At 34.5% G+C, this 14,090-nt stretch overlaps 1 protein-coding gene across 3 annotated transcripts; it reads right to left on the reverse strand.

Moving 5' to 3' along the window:
- Window positions 1-4,216: 4,216 nt before the first annotated feature.
- On the reverse strand, window positions 4,217-13,728 carry LOC148605694 (stomatin-like). 3 transcript variants are annotated; one of them, XM_088548423.1, is made up of 9 exons: window positions 13,624-13,728; window positions 11,751-11,789; window positions 11,031-11,155; window positions 10,299-10,371; window positions 9,944-10,026; window positions 8,962-9,165; window positions 8,065-8,120; window positions 7,364-7,442; window positions 4,217-4,680 (listed from the first exon to the last, which is right to left on the reverse strand). In XM_088548423.1, exons 2-9 carry the CDS (start codon window positions 11,764-11,766, stop codon window positions 4,495-4,497), a joined length of 822 nt encoding a protein of 273 aa, XP_088404549.1. In that variant the 5' UTR covers window positions 11,767-11,789; window positions 13,624-13,728; the 3' UTR covers window positions 4,217-4,494. The 3 variants fall into 3 exon arrangements, with proteins under 3 accessions (XP_088404549.1, XP_088404550.1, XP_088404548.1); XM_088548424.1 differs by lacking the exon at window positions 13,624-13,728 and adding an exon at window positions 13,469-13,543; XM_088548422.1 differs by lacking the exon at window positions 13,624-13,728 and having other exon boundaries at window positions 11,751-11,939.
- Between the last annotated feature and the right edge of the window lie 362 nt (window positions 13,729-14,090).

The following is a 14,090-nucleotide window of genomic DNA, read 5'->3' on the forward strand; positions in this document are numbered from 1 at the left end:
CAAAGCGCGACAATCTCCACCTACCCCCCCCCCACCTCCCCCCCAAAAAAAGGCAATCTAAAACACCTTTTCTGGCGCCTAGCTAGGCATGAAACAAAATATAGGCACCATTACGGCAGAGCCTCGCAGTTACTTCCGCTTCCTTAGCCTCATATTAATACTTCCTATATACTTTCTGTAATACACTAATATTGTATGTATATATCAAGTTTTTTTGGTAGATGAAATGTATGTAATCCCCGCCTAGGGTTGTTTAAATACATTAAGTCGTCTATATTTAGCGAAAACTGAGATCAAAGGACCTGGCTAAACGATGTTCTTTTTGTTTTGTGTCAGCCATAAAGTCGGCTTCACGGGTGTGAAGGAAAAAGTCAGCGAGTAGCGGACAAACATATTTTTCCCGTTTGAGTGCCGACCATCTGTAGAAAAACATGTCCACCACAATGGACAAATACGCTGTCGATCAGAAATTCCAGCATTTTTACAACTTATTCTCCGCGGTATATTTAGAATATGGTTTGGAAACGCTTTTTACTTGGAAGTCATGTGACTTCCGAGTCTTAAAACCATCTGATGTCTATCAAAAGGACTTGCGCTTGATAACCGCCTTAAAAGTACTTCCACAGCAGAAGAGATCTTGCGGATGAATATTAAAACGTATCATATTGTTTATTTTGTATAAATACAATGTCCGTTTCTACAGTATACGATTGAAATTATATTTTATATGATTAATTGTCAAAGAAAAATTCAAAAACATATATAGAACTATATTTCATTAAATTAAATGCCTTTGATATCCATATATGGATTCCACGTGATTGACTGCGTTTAGAAGTAAAATTGAATAGGTTGTCAAGAACATACATTGAGAAACAAAATATAAAACGTAATGAAACGGAACCAAAAAAAGGAGAAAAAAGTAAACGAAATTTAAATTGAAATTTTGAATCATCAGTAAATTTGTGGACGTGTAGTTCTAGTATTGGTGAAAGCGCTGACCCCGTTGTAAATAATTAACATTTTTGGAAATACAGAAAGCACAAATTACCATCGGTGGATTATAAAGTTTTTAAAATACCGATAAATATCTCATGACTTCCGAGGTTCAACGCCAAAGTGAGACTCTCTACCAAGTACGACGTATTTGTGGGTAAGTGCTCCGTTTTTTTTGTAGTAACAACGATATATAGCATTTATGAGTCGGGATTTCAACTGAGTATAGGGTATGTAAGTCTCGTCATGTGACTCCGTGCTTTCGTACGAATGGGTCCTAGTCTACCATTCAAATGTATGGAGATTCGTCATTAACATAGCATTGAGTTCAATATTAAAAGCGAAGTATCATTTTTGGGTAAAAATACTGATTAAAAATGACAATTATCAAGTTTTAAGAGATAAAAATGTTTCGAACAGCATAAAATAGAAGATTTTGCATTGTGAAACAGCGTTTGAATTTCCCGGAAGTACACACTAAAATGCACATCGGTCTTCGGATTTCAATACGTTCTACACCGGAAATGCCGGAAGGGAAACTGAAACTAGAACGAGACTTACAAACCCTATTGGGAATAATAGTATAAAAGGTTGAAATGATAGGTTTTGATTAGATTATACAAGCATTATTATCGATTGTTACAAACATGGCACATCTGACTTGTATATATACAAGGAGTGTATATTATTGCAATATAAAGTCCCTGTTATATTGGCCCTGATTATGAATCTCTCTGGTCCACATTAAAAACTGTCAAAATTATGTGTAGGTCCGACACGATCGATATTGAGTTCGCTTTGACATCATGTGATACCCATGACGCATAACCATGGCAACGTAACCGATAGAGCTTAAACATTGGACAAAAATGTCAACCGTGAAGCCGGGATATTATTAATCACGTTTATATATTGAATTGCGAATAATCTTTTATATATTGAATAATTGCAAATAGATTACTTGTTGAATTATTTATTGACCATAATTTTATTCATTTTATATATGCATGCATGAAAGAATGGATTTCGTAAAATATTTATAAGTGTATAGTGTAATATAGTTTGTTAAAAATTGAAAAGTTATTTTTTAAATTCAAAATGTTTGTTTCAAAATATAGTAAGTTCACTTTTTATTCAAACTTCTTCAAAATCTTTTCTTAACTCAAATTTCGACCTATCAAATCACTCAATGATTTGAGGAAAAACTCAAGAATTCACGATAAAGTATCATTATGTATGTTGGTAAAGCGACATGCAACACCCGTTAGAGAAAGCGGACTCGTAAATGCCAAAAATTTAATTGAAATTCGTTGAATTACATGTGCATGTAAAATACACTACTTGAATGTATATGCAGTTTATATAACTTTGCCATTTTTTGTATACCTAACTCAGACAAGTAATTTTCTTTGGGAAAATGGCCAGGCGAATGACCTCAGCTTTTTTAAAAGGCTTATCTTGTGTCATTATTATTTTGCAAAAAGTAATCATAATGTTTAGGTTGCACTATACAGTTACGATTGAGGTGCACTGTTTCGTACACAGCGTTGACCGGTCTAATTTTGCAAAATAATAAATAAAAGGTGCATGGAAATATTGAGTGTGGGTTGGAGTCAGACCAGATGCAATACTTGTGAAGGTAAAGAGGTATAAATGCATGCTTTAAGCTGTCCGGTAAGATTCAGGTCCTCTCCTCTGCACCAGCTTTTTGTCTTTCAAGAAATCAAAATTCCGCACTACCGAACTTTAAGACTTGAACAAATAAGCAGAAAAATGTAAATTTATTTATTTATTTTTTTTTTTACTTTTTTCTTATTTTCTTTAACAACAATACTACGCCTGCTTATTTTTTCTGACAGTTTTAAAGTGCTTGTTATTTTAGAAAACCTGATTTTTACAGTTTATTTTGGAAGGCACCCACAATTAGTTATGGAAACTGGTCAATTTGTTTCATTTTTTTACCATAGCTACAGATTTTTACGACAAAATATAAAAGGATATCTATCTTTATCATGGATCCCCATAGTGTAAGGATTTTAAATATATATTTTTTTTTACAGAGAAAACTTTTTTTAAGATTGATTTTTTGATTTTCTCAATATAGCTAAATATTTTCACAAATTGTCATAATATTATCAGTAGTGACCTATGTATTGGGTGGAATCGTACAACTTGAAATTCAATATCAATGGAACCAAAGTCTGACCCTTTTAATACTTACTTCGTTGGAATAAACCACGCTTGACATACACTTGAACGTAAAAAAACGAGCATTATCTACTAAAAGTATCATGTTTAAAAAGTACAAAAAATGCAACTTAAGGGTAACATATTTTTAGTTAAAAAAATAGTAGAAAATTTTAGGAAACTCATCTTTTTGTAATGGCCTTAGCTACATTTTTCGAATAACAACAACACTGACGATAAAAATTACTGCACACATGCATATGTTTGTTCTGTGTTTGATTTCTTTTAACTTTTGAGTTACTCTACTGTCCTGACTGCCAGTCCTAACAATTTTATCAGAAATGTCCTGACCAATACAATTGTAATAATTGAAGTCACGTTTTTACCCACCTACCTGTCCAGAAATTCACGTCAAGCCAAAAGAAAAGGAAAAAACAAAAAAAAAACAAAAAAATAAATGCCACCAGTTTAAATAATAATACATTTATCGACACAGGACTTTGCTATTGTTTCTTTTTTCAGTGGAATGGCAAGTCACTTGATCTTAAAATGAATTCTGTTTCTGGATCCGGGAAAGCCAGATAGTGATAGTTTAATAATATCGTCACTGTGACGTTATGTGTGCGTCACCCAACAATGCAATGTTCATATCGAATTTTTACAGGTTTTACAATGAAATGTATTTTTTCATAAGTAAATAGAACACATTATAACTGTATCGGCTACATGTATCTATTTTTCAATAGTACTTACTTTCATTATTTACGACAAATTGTTCTGACCTTGAATTGTCAGAAACCGTTCTGTCATAGAGTTGTCAGAAATCCTTTTTGCTTTAGATCCTTAAACTGTCAGAAACCGATCAGTCCAAGAATTGTCAAGGTTCTTTCCTAGCTCGCCCTGATACAATTTGTCATGAAATGTTCTAAAATGGTCAGCAGGACCATGCTAGGATTGTCACCCTGACGATTTATGACAATTCTGAAGGGAGGTTCGAAGTGACTTCCACTGAAGGAACAAATGAATCGAATAGTAAGAATTTATGGGTTTTAATTGCCAATATGGCATCAACATCATGACATTTAAAATATCACAGGTAAAAATAAAAAGAACAATTACAACAATGGTAACATTCATAAAAAATGCGAAAATCACATGTAGTCTGACAAAGTGTTCGAGGTGCCATTTTCTATAAAGCATAAGTCACGTGTGTTTAACACAAATCCTCACGAAGGCGGTAGTATTTACTTTCTTGGCATGAAAGTACGAAAAAGCGAAATAAAGATTTTACTAGACTAAGTAAAACAACCTCTATTTTGCAAGTCCTTTCATCATTTCAATTGGTATAGGGAAAACAATGGTCGAGTTTCTCTCGGCTGCGATACTGTTCAGAGTCTGCAGATAACGTAGTTGGATGGCTGCTGGCGATTCAGCCATTATGTCGGCTGCATCCTTCAGGGCTCGAGAGGCACGTTGCTCCCCTTCTGCTGCCAGAACCTATCAATCACAAATTAAAAAGTCGGTGTTCAGGCGCGAATCCAAGAACTGGCGTGTCGGGCGTACGCCCCCTCTAAATTTGTAAGGAAAAAAATTATCCCACCACAAGTGTCACCCCATAATATTTTTTTGCCTTGCTTGCACATCATTTGATTTTAATTAACACCCCCTAAACTTAAATCCTGGATCCGCCCCTGGTGTTTAAATTAAAGCTACTACATGTAGTAATATGAGGTATGAGGAAGGTTTAAGGAAGGTTTAACCTGAAACAGCACGAAGTTTTTAACCTAGTATGACCCCATCGATAACAAGCCATTTCTAGTAGACTTGGGTGGGAAGACTTGTCTGTGGGCCCTATGGAACGCCTAAAATGTCTGATGAGATACACATTTGTTTACGTGTTGTCAATTTTATATTACTTGCTGTGGTTTTATAATTACATGTGGTCATTTTGTATTTACGTAGGAACATCTTTACATTATGTCGTTTTGTCTTTTCGTTCTGCCATTTCGTCTTTACGTTCTGTCATTTCGTCTTTACGTTCTGTAATTTTGTCTTTACGTTCTGTCGTTTTATGATTACGTTATGTCAACATATATTTACGTAATGTGGATTTATCTTTACGTGCAGTGGTTTTCTTATAACGTGAGGTCGTTTCATCTTTACGTTATGTCAATCTCTAAATACTTTGTGTGCATTTTCTTTTCTTTACGTGCAGTGATTTCTTCTTTACGTGATGTGGACAAAAATTTCATGATGACGTGTGACCCCGGAACTTTTCGATCGTGCAAACTTCAAATCAGTCCGTAAAAGGCAAAATAGACGTCACTACGCCAATTAGAAAAATGCTGAACGAAATACCATTGGGTAGTCTATCCAGTCACCCTAGAGTATTTATTGTACAGTAAACAATAGCTCATTTGTTATTTACGTTCAATATTATCACAACTGATACACCTGGGACTCTGTTGATGACTTGTGGCGATTTTCGTAGTCAGAATATATTTTTTTAATTCCAAAAACATTTGCGTCAATTCGACTCTACAAGTTATTGCGTGACTAAATTTAATTTTCTACATTAATAAACCACCAAAACTGATTTTCAAGAAAGAATTTTCAAAAAATATTAAAAATATTACACTTAACCCTAGAAAACTGGTCTCAGTATCAAACATCATTCTCATTCTCAGCATACCGACACTGTGAAACTCATATTTTAGGTATTCATCATTAAAATAATAAATAATTTTACTCAACATATCTGATCAATTCAGGCGTTTAAATTTCTTTATAGGATTGCATTTACTATAAAATCAAGAAAAGGGGGAATTGCAGAATTTCTTAATCTTTCTTCAGAATATCGTAGTTTAAACAAGTGTCTGTGTGATACAGTGCATGTATATAGTGCCTAAGCTTTCAAATGACGCCAAGTTGTTACTAATTGATTTTTTCCAAGTCAAATAAGGTGAGAAATTACCACCCCTACCCATGAAAAAAATCCCCAACATGAACCAAAATGTTAGTTTTAAGTTTATTAACGATGTACAATAGGCATGCTGGGTGCTACTGTTTTCATCATTGATATATCCAACAGCACTGTTCATTTCATGAGCGTATTATTTTAGTTTCAAGGCAACAATAATGTGTTTTAAAAAGGGAGATTTTCGGAATTTCATTTTTCTTCCATTTCACTTTTAATTGGCATATAAATACTGCTCAGGACCCTAGCCGGGGGCTAGGGCACTTTCCCCACATAGCAACTGGGATGTGTGCCCGAGGTGGTGGAATGGGGTACCCCTGGCGTGTTACATGCTGGGGTTGTCAGGCTATAATACGGAAAACCTGACCGCAAACCATAGTGGTGCACCGTGTTGGGAAAGATGCCATGTTCCCTACTGTGATATTCTCCCGGAGTAGGAACCATAGGGCTCCGCCACAGGAGGCTAAATTGCCCGACCCTACCCACCTCTCCCTATTTCTAGTGGCTATCAAGATTTGTCGACCCCATTGTCTTTGTGTCTCATCCCTTTTTCATTTCATCATCATTTCATGTTCATTTTATCATCAATTTCATGTTCATCGTCTGAATATAGCTGAAATATTGCTGCTCGGATGTTAAACCCCAACAAACAAAACAAACAAATTGAAGTTTACACGGTCGAAAGTTCCGGGGCCACACGTCATCATGAAATTTTTGTCCACATCACGTAAAGAAGAAATCACTGCACGTAAAGAAAAGAAAATGCACATAAAGTATTTAGAGATTGACATAACGTAAAGATGAAACGACCTCATGTTATAAGAAAACCACTGCACGTAAAGATAAATCCACATTACGTAAATATATATTGACATAACGTAATCATAAAACGACAGAACGTAAACTTTTAAGATAAAATTACAGAACGTAAAGACGAAATGACAGAACGTAAAGATAAAACGACATAATTTAAAGATGTTCCTACATAACGTAAATACAAAATGACCACATGTAATTATAAAACCACAGCAAGTAATATAAAATTGACAACAGGTAAACAAATGTGCATCTCATCAGACAGTTTAGGCGTTCCATTTGGCCCGGTCGAGTTGTTCTACGTGTATATACTCAAATACGAAACTGTACGAATGTACTCAAATTTTGTACTCCTCAAACTTGGGGAGACAATTTAGATCTACATACCTTAGCTCGGGCTTCCCGCGATGCTTCTGCTTCAGCAGCCATAGCTCTTTGGAGCTGGACTGGCAGTCTGACGTCTTTACTGTGTAGAAAAAAATAAAAGTACATGTAGTGGAATAGTTAATATATAATGGTTTCTTTTATAAGTTACTCAAACTTCATTCAAAGCAAGCTGACTCTTTGGAATGACCAGTGATTCATTCTATTATTTGCGAGTAAGAAGGTGCTTGACTTATATTTCACTTGAATGTGTGAGTTGTACTCTCCATCATGTTATGCGATAATGAACAATTTACACAAAAAATCCTAAAAAAATTAATCAAAGGGAAATTGATACCCTCCGCAGACCTGACAGTCGCATTATCTAGTCTAAGATATCACTCCACTGCCTTAAAAGCGTTGCTATTTAGGATGTGAAAATCTTACGAAAGTCAGCAAGTTCCATGTACATATTACAAATCTGCGAATCTATATTTCCATACAACGGCGAGTTTAGAATAGTCAGCCATTGTATATAGTACCTTTTGCACAGGTGAATGTACTTGATATCAGAATGTACAAACGTAAGAAAATAATTTAATTCTCCCTATACTATTTTTGACAACAACTATGCAAACCAGTAAGTCAGAATAATACAATGTATATGTCCTATTTTAATTGGTACAAAATTGGACCGAACTTGCTTATACATAGTTTGTACTTACATTTCAACCCTTTCAACTTTGATCCCCCAAGGGTCCGTAGAAACATCTAAAGTTTGCTAAAATAAGAGAATATAATATTTGGAAAAAAACTATCAAGATCAGTTTCTTTCAATGATAAAATTCGAAGTTAGCCTGTATGAAATAAGTCCCTTGGCAGTGTGAAATGGTCCTTTTGGCCGATGTGGAATAAGCCCCTTGGCTAATATGAAATGAGCATCTTGAACAGTATGGAGTGATCCTCTTGATCAGCATAGAATGAATCAAGTTATCAGAAACTCGTTTTAGTATCCTACTGTCTTAATGTCTATCTTCTGAATAATTTTGGTCTTTAATTTCTGGCACTTTAAGTTTATTTGGGAAGGTTGCCAGAAAGTTCAACTGTGTGAGCACCATTATTTTGATCAAGAATTATATTTTTATCCACAACCAACAAGGTTGTGGAACATATTTTCAGTCAGTGTATATATCCTTTTGTTTTTGGGCATTTAAGTTACTTAACCAGGTAGAACTAGGGTAAAGAGTTAAACTCTTGAAATAAGTGATATGTTTGTATCACATGCAACTTCACCAAAGCCTATCAAGCTTCTATTTGAAACAGAATGAAATTAGTTACTTTGATGCTTTCATGATATTGATGTAAAATGCTTATTATAAACGTTCCAATGATTTGTAAGAGTTGTGCCCCTTACCATAGGTTTACCTCTTAAAATTATACGTCATGGCTTGTTTCTTTCTATGCAAAACAAAACTTATTCATGTATGTGAGAAAATTGGTTCAAGTGCACATTATGAAACAATCTTTTAAGAGAAACTGTAAAAATAAATGGCATCACCTTTACATTCGAAATATGTTCTTGCTTGAAAAATGTCACGTGAAGTATTTCAATTGCATGTTACCTGCATTGAAGCTGCAATGCTATCTCTGTCTGTAAGGATTTCTGACATGTTTTTAGTTCCGAGGACGTTTCTCAGTGTCGTTGCTGCAAGAAGTCGTGTCGAGTAATCAGCGTTTGCTACATTACAGACCGACATCGTTGGATCAAATATACGACTGTAGATAACTGCGTCAACAGCTACTGTTACGGAATCTTTAGTTAAAATCTAGCAAAAGTCAATCATTATGTAAAGCTAATTTAATGGAATTGACGATGAAAAAGAGTGCAATTTTAAAAGTTCGTATAAAATATTATAATCTAGTCTAAAAAAAAAACAAGCAAGACTAAGATATTCTCCCGGTTGTGCGTCTAGGGTGTGGGTTCGGGCTAACACCCACTCCTTAATTGCTATCTGTTTAGTGCAGGGACAAAGACCAGACATGGAAAACAGGCATATACAACAAAGAACATAGAGTAACTAAAATAATACATACAAAGAGCATTTGTTAATTTTGATCGTTATTTGAACAAAAAGAACAAATTATAGCATGAAAATCCTCTTTTATAAATTTATTGATAAACCTGCCTTAAATTTATAATTTCCCACTGCTGGTTACAAAGACAGTACCCAGTTGCGGATCTATGAACTCCGAAAGGGGACGATATCTGGCCTACCAGGGGACCTGCTCTAGTGATTTCCAGTGTTTTTTTTCTGTACAATCGATCAAAATGTTCCAGCATAAATTGGGCCAGACCCCACCCTTCTCCCAGGATCCACAAAAGTACCTTCCAACAAATCATTAAAAATAATTATTCTAAGTCAATCATTGAAATTTTGAAATTTATTTCAGGCTCTAACTTAGGGATTTGGTTTTAAAGGTACATTATGACAAACACAATATGTGCACACACAACTAACGAACAAGATTTTTAAAGGAAGTTTTTCTTTGCAATTTGCAGGGTTGAAATTACTTTTAAAACCCTTTCCATTGCTGTTGTCTTACCTCTTGTGGCGGCACGTCGTAAGAAACTGTCCTAAGATCTACTTTCTTAAATTCGTCTATACATGGCAGAATGAAAAACATCCCTAAAACAAAGCCAGGAATATAAAATGAAGAGGTGGCGGATATTATATGATAACGATTTGATACAACAATCTAAAGTAGTGCCAACTTGGTACGTATTTGGCAACAATGTCACACGTGGGCAGATGCAAAAACCCTGAAGTTGCCACATACAGTTTAATTAGAAACATCAAGCATGTACCCAAACAAATGGTTTCAAATAACATTCTTCATCAACATTCACCATTTTTCACTTATTCGTTAATTTTGTTTTAAGATTTCTTTCAAAAATTACCTGGACCTTTGGCGCCTCCCGGAAGAACCCTCCCCAATCTAAATATGACTGCTCTTTCGTATTCCTGAACAATCTGCAATTGAAATGTATATATGTATTCATACATCGTTTTGTTTGTGTGTGTGTGTGCGTCAATAAAACTGGAAATACAAGGTCTACATAGTTACCTACTTTTTCAGAAGCCTTTAGTTATTTCAATCAATCAAAATAATCAAATGCGTAAACTGGTCAAAACCAGATTTAACCTGATTATAATCTGTTCAAAAAATAGAAACATTCCTTATAATTTCATTTGTAATGCGTGACAGGACATATATTATCATAAGATTTGATTCGTTTTTTCGTTTGGGATTATTTGAATTGCGGAGTGTGGACAAATCGACGTTAATAACGTCATAGTACCAAGCCAGGCTATATAAAATAACATGGTTAGCTTTAAGAGAACCAACCAATCAGAATGGGGGTTACAAATCAAATTAAATTATACTTGTTATATAAAACTACATGTATTTCAATAAAACGGGTGAGCAATCCATATGACAAGTATATACGTTATTTGCACGAGTAAGCCCCAGTGACCCTTCTCCAAGTGTGAAATACATGTAAATATTTTATCTCCAATTGCAAGAATATTGACGTCTTTTCTTTAAACCATTTTAAATAAATGATGGATAAAGTCATTCTTTGAATGGTCATGGAGGTAACGTAATTTCAAAATTTTACGTAACTTACCTTGATAGTCATGCAGAGTGAAAAGGGGAAGAAAAGCACAACCAAAAGGTATGAAAGTCCCATCAAAATACAACCACAGCACCCCAAACTATTCTCTGAATCATTGTATCCAGGTTCATTGTGGACTGAAAGATTAAGATCTTAAATAATTAGATTTAGAAAGCATGGTGTAAAGCAGGGTCAGATCCAGACACCAAATACTAAATCATTATTACTGGGGACCTTGCATCAATGTAAAATATCTTACTCAGGATTTCCAACTATCTTACATAAACCAAAACATCTAATTTATAATACCGGAGTGATATCCCATCACCAGCCTAAAATCATAAATCATGATTACTGAACATCCCTGAATTTAATCATGATTACATACATCCTATAGCATCAGGCGAACAAGCTTAACTATATGATTACATTATACTTTACTTCCGCAATATTGGGATTACATGAACATAGAAAGAACATGTTTTCACATAGATCACGGCTAAGTCAAAGCGTGGGAATTTTATTTCTTAATAAAACAGCAATAGACATTTGAGGAGACCCTTAAATTAAAGACAGGCCTGCTATAAGGCCACACGAACATAATTTTGAAAGTACGAATGCGCAGAAAAGAAGTTTATTAAAAGTTTGAATTAAGTTGATTTTTGTGTTGTAATATAAAAATTGGAACACCATTTGTAAGGTCAATGTTCTATATTATAAATTTATACCGACCTTTATTACTTTCCATCTTTACTGGTCGTTAGTGCGTCCCTGGAATATAAATCTCCTTTTAAACCTTTTGGAGAACAAATCACATTATGTGTACACTGCAACTTAATAACGAGTAACTTAATAGTTCAAACTATTTGCCAATAATCAAAACGTCACAAATTTAAACCTTTCTTTCTACGTCATCAAATGACTCTGTCATTGAATATACTAAATATAAAGAATTTAAACCTGAGACGGTTAAAAATAGAAATACAGCCAGTTTCTGACTCCTGAAAATGATTTTTTTCTGGTCTGTTTTACTGTTGCTATGACTGCAATCCAAACTTGTGAAATTTGATTTACACAATGATCGGCACATATAGATCTAATAAAGGCGACAAGGAGCTGAATATATCATATTTCTTCATCGCTATTTCTCATGCATATTTACAGTTCTCACAATTAATAATTCTCATTAGAAAGCAGAAGAGTTCGACTTCGATCTTTTAGAAACCTGCTAACTGAAGTAATATAATGATTGTGAGAGCAGGTGCGAGTCCAGGAAGATCGACGGTTTCTTGGTATTCAGTATTGGTCAAATTTACCTCAAAGAGTGCACGAAAATGAACAAAATTTTCAAACAAAACGGACATGAAGATCTATAGCTGGACCTCTGGGTCCGTTAATTTCCCAATACAAACGGATTAAATCCATTTATAACAAGTTTAAATGGGGTTACTTAAATAATATGATTAAATATTCGATCATCTCATATTTGGAACAGGCATATTACATTGAATTGAAAAGAAAGTTTTAATATGATGATACTAAATATATTAGACAACTGTGACTAATAAATGTCGTCTAAATCGTTTACAAATCGATCGTGTATTTTTTCTATTGTCGACAGTTGCTCATTTCTCTTTCATCGAAGCCATATTGTGTGAAAATTCGACCTTGAGACTTTTCTTTCCCTTTTTTGTTATAGCCCCTAAGTATTTATTGATTTGAAATATGCGCCTTCACAATTATGTTTTTTTATGTACGTCATTTACTTAAAAGTATTTTTCAAGTTTTTATTTTATACCATTGCAGTTCAGCCATTTATTTCTTTCTATATGTGGTATTCCGATCATCAAAAATAAGGGACAATTCTCCTCATATCACCTTGGTGCAATTTACTTATAACATTGATTTTTAACAATTAAACATTATTTTTCGTGAATTTCAATATAAAAAACATTATATTACAAACCATACATGTATTAGAATGGAAAATATGTGATGTTTCCACCCACAAATCACTCACTGTGTGGTTCCTAGGCGCATGGAAAGCTTATATACTAACTTGTCGAACAAACTAACATGTACCGACAGTTCTAAGATGACGTGCTTCAAAGTTTTTTGAACCACAGCCATGGTAAAAAAGTGATAAACACAAGCCCAACATTTCGTGCAACAGATAGGCTGCGCCTATACTAACAAAAATATGAAGACACTAATCGTATAAGAATCGAAATAAATCACGGAAACTCCATTCTATTATTGTTTTACCATGCATGGATTGGCCATTTGTGTCGTTTTTTAACCCCTCGCTATCTCTGGGGGGGGGGGTATACAATGCGACATAAATGGGCAGCCCGTGGTAAAACAATGATAAAATGGAGTTTCCGTGATTTATTTCTTAATTAATCGAAAAGCTAGTTTTCACTTGGCTATCATAGTCAATGTTCACTTACCTCTGATTCTCACGCTTTCTCTCGAACATTTTACGATAAAGAAGTCTGCTAGACACAATTTAAACTGCATGCATTAAATGACTGTGCACTGAAACAGAGTTTTTAAGGTGTAAAATAAAACAGTCCTGATAACATATACTTAATAAAAGACAAACCTTTTCACTCCTTCTAACAATGCAAACACCCAGTAAGACAACCGGATAAATTTTGCATTGATGATGTCATTAGTGACGTCACAGCACGACGGTTATTGCGACGGTGAAGTGGTATTGTGTATTGCGGTTTTTAATAACTGTTTTGCAATCTCCGAAACAGAGCTCCTTTTATCTCCTGCTACCAACCTCTGTTTCGGAAATTGACTGTTTTGTTGCTGTAAGAATTGATTGGTTAAGCTTTTCGAAATAATGATACGATCCCGAAAAAGCACAAGGACGGATGCAGATAGTAAATATCATCAAACCATGTTATTGTATTCTTCTGACGTGTCTTTTCTTCTTCTTTTTCTACTATTCCACGGTACACCCATTTGCACTTAGAACAGGTTGACATTATACATGACGTGTATTGATTTTTCTCACAATCGTAGGGGCAATTGCTTCAGACTTGAGCTATATATATATTG

The sequence above is a fragment of the Perna viridis genome, chromosome 10 (genome assembly GCF_037379345.1).
Source record: "Perna viridis isolate PV_CMFRI_1.1 ecotype Kerala chromosome 10, ASM3737934v1, whole genome shotgun sequence".
NCBI classification, from domain to species: domain Eukaryota; kingdom Metazoa; phylum Mollusca; class Bivalvia; order Mytilida; family Mytilidae; genus Perna; species Perna viridis.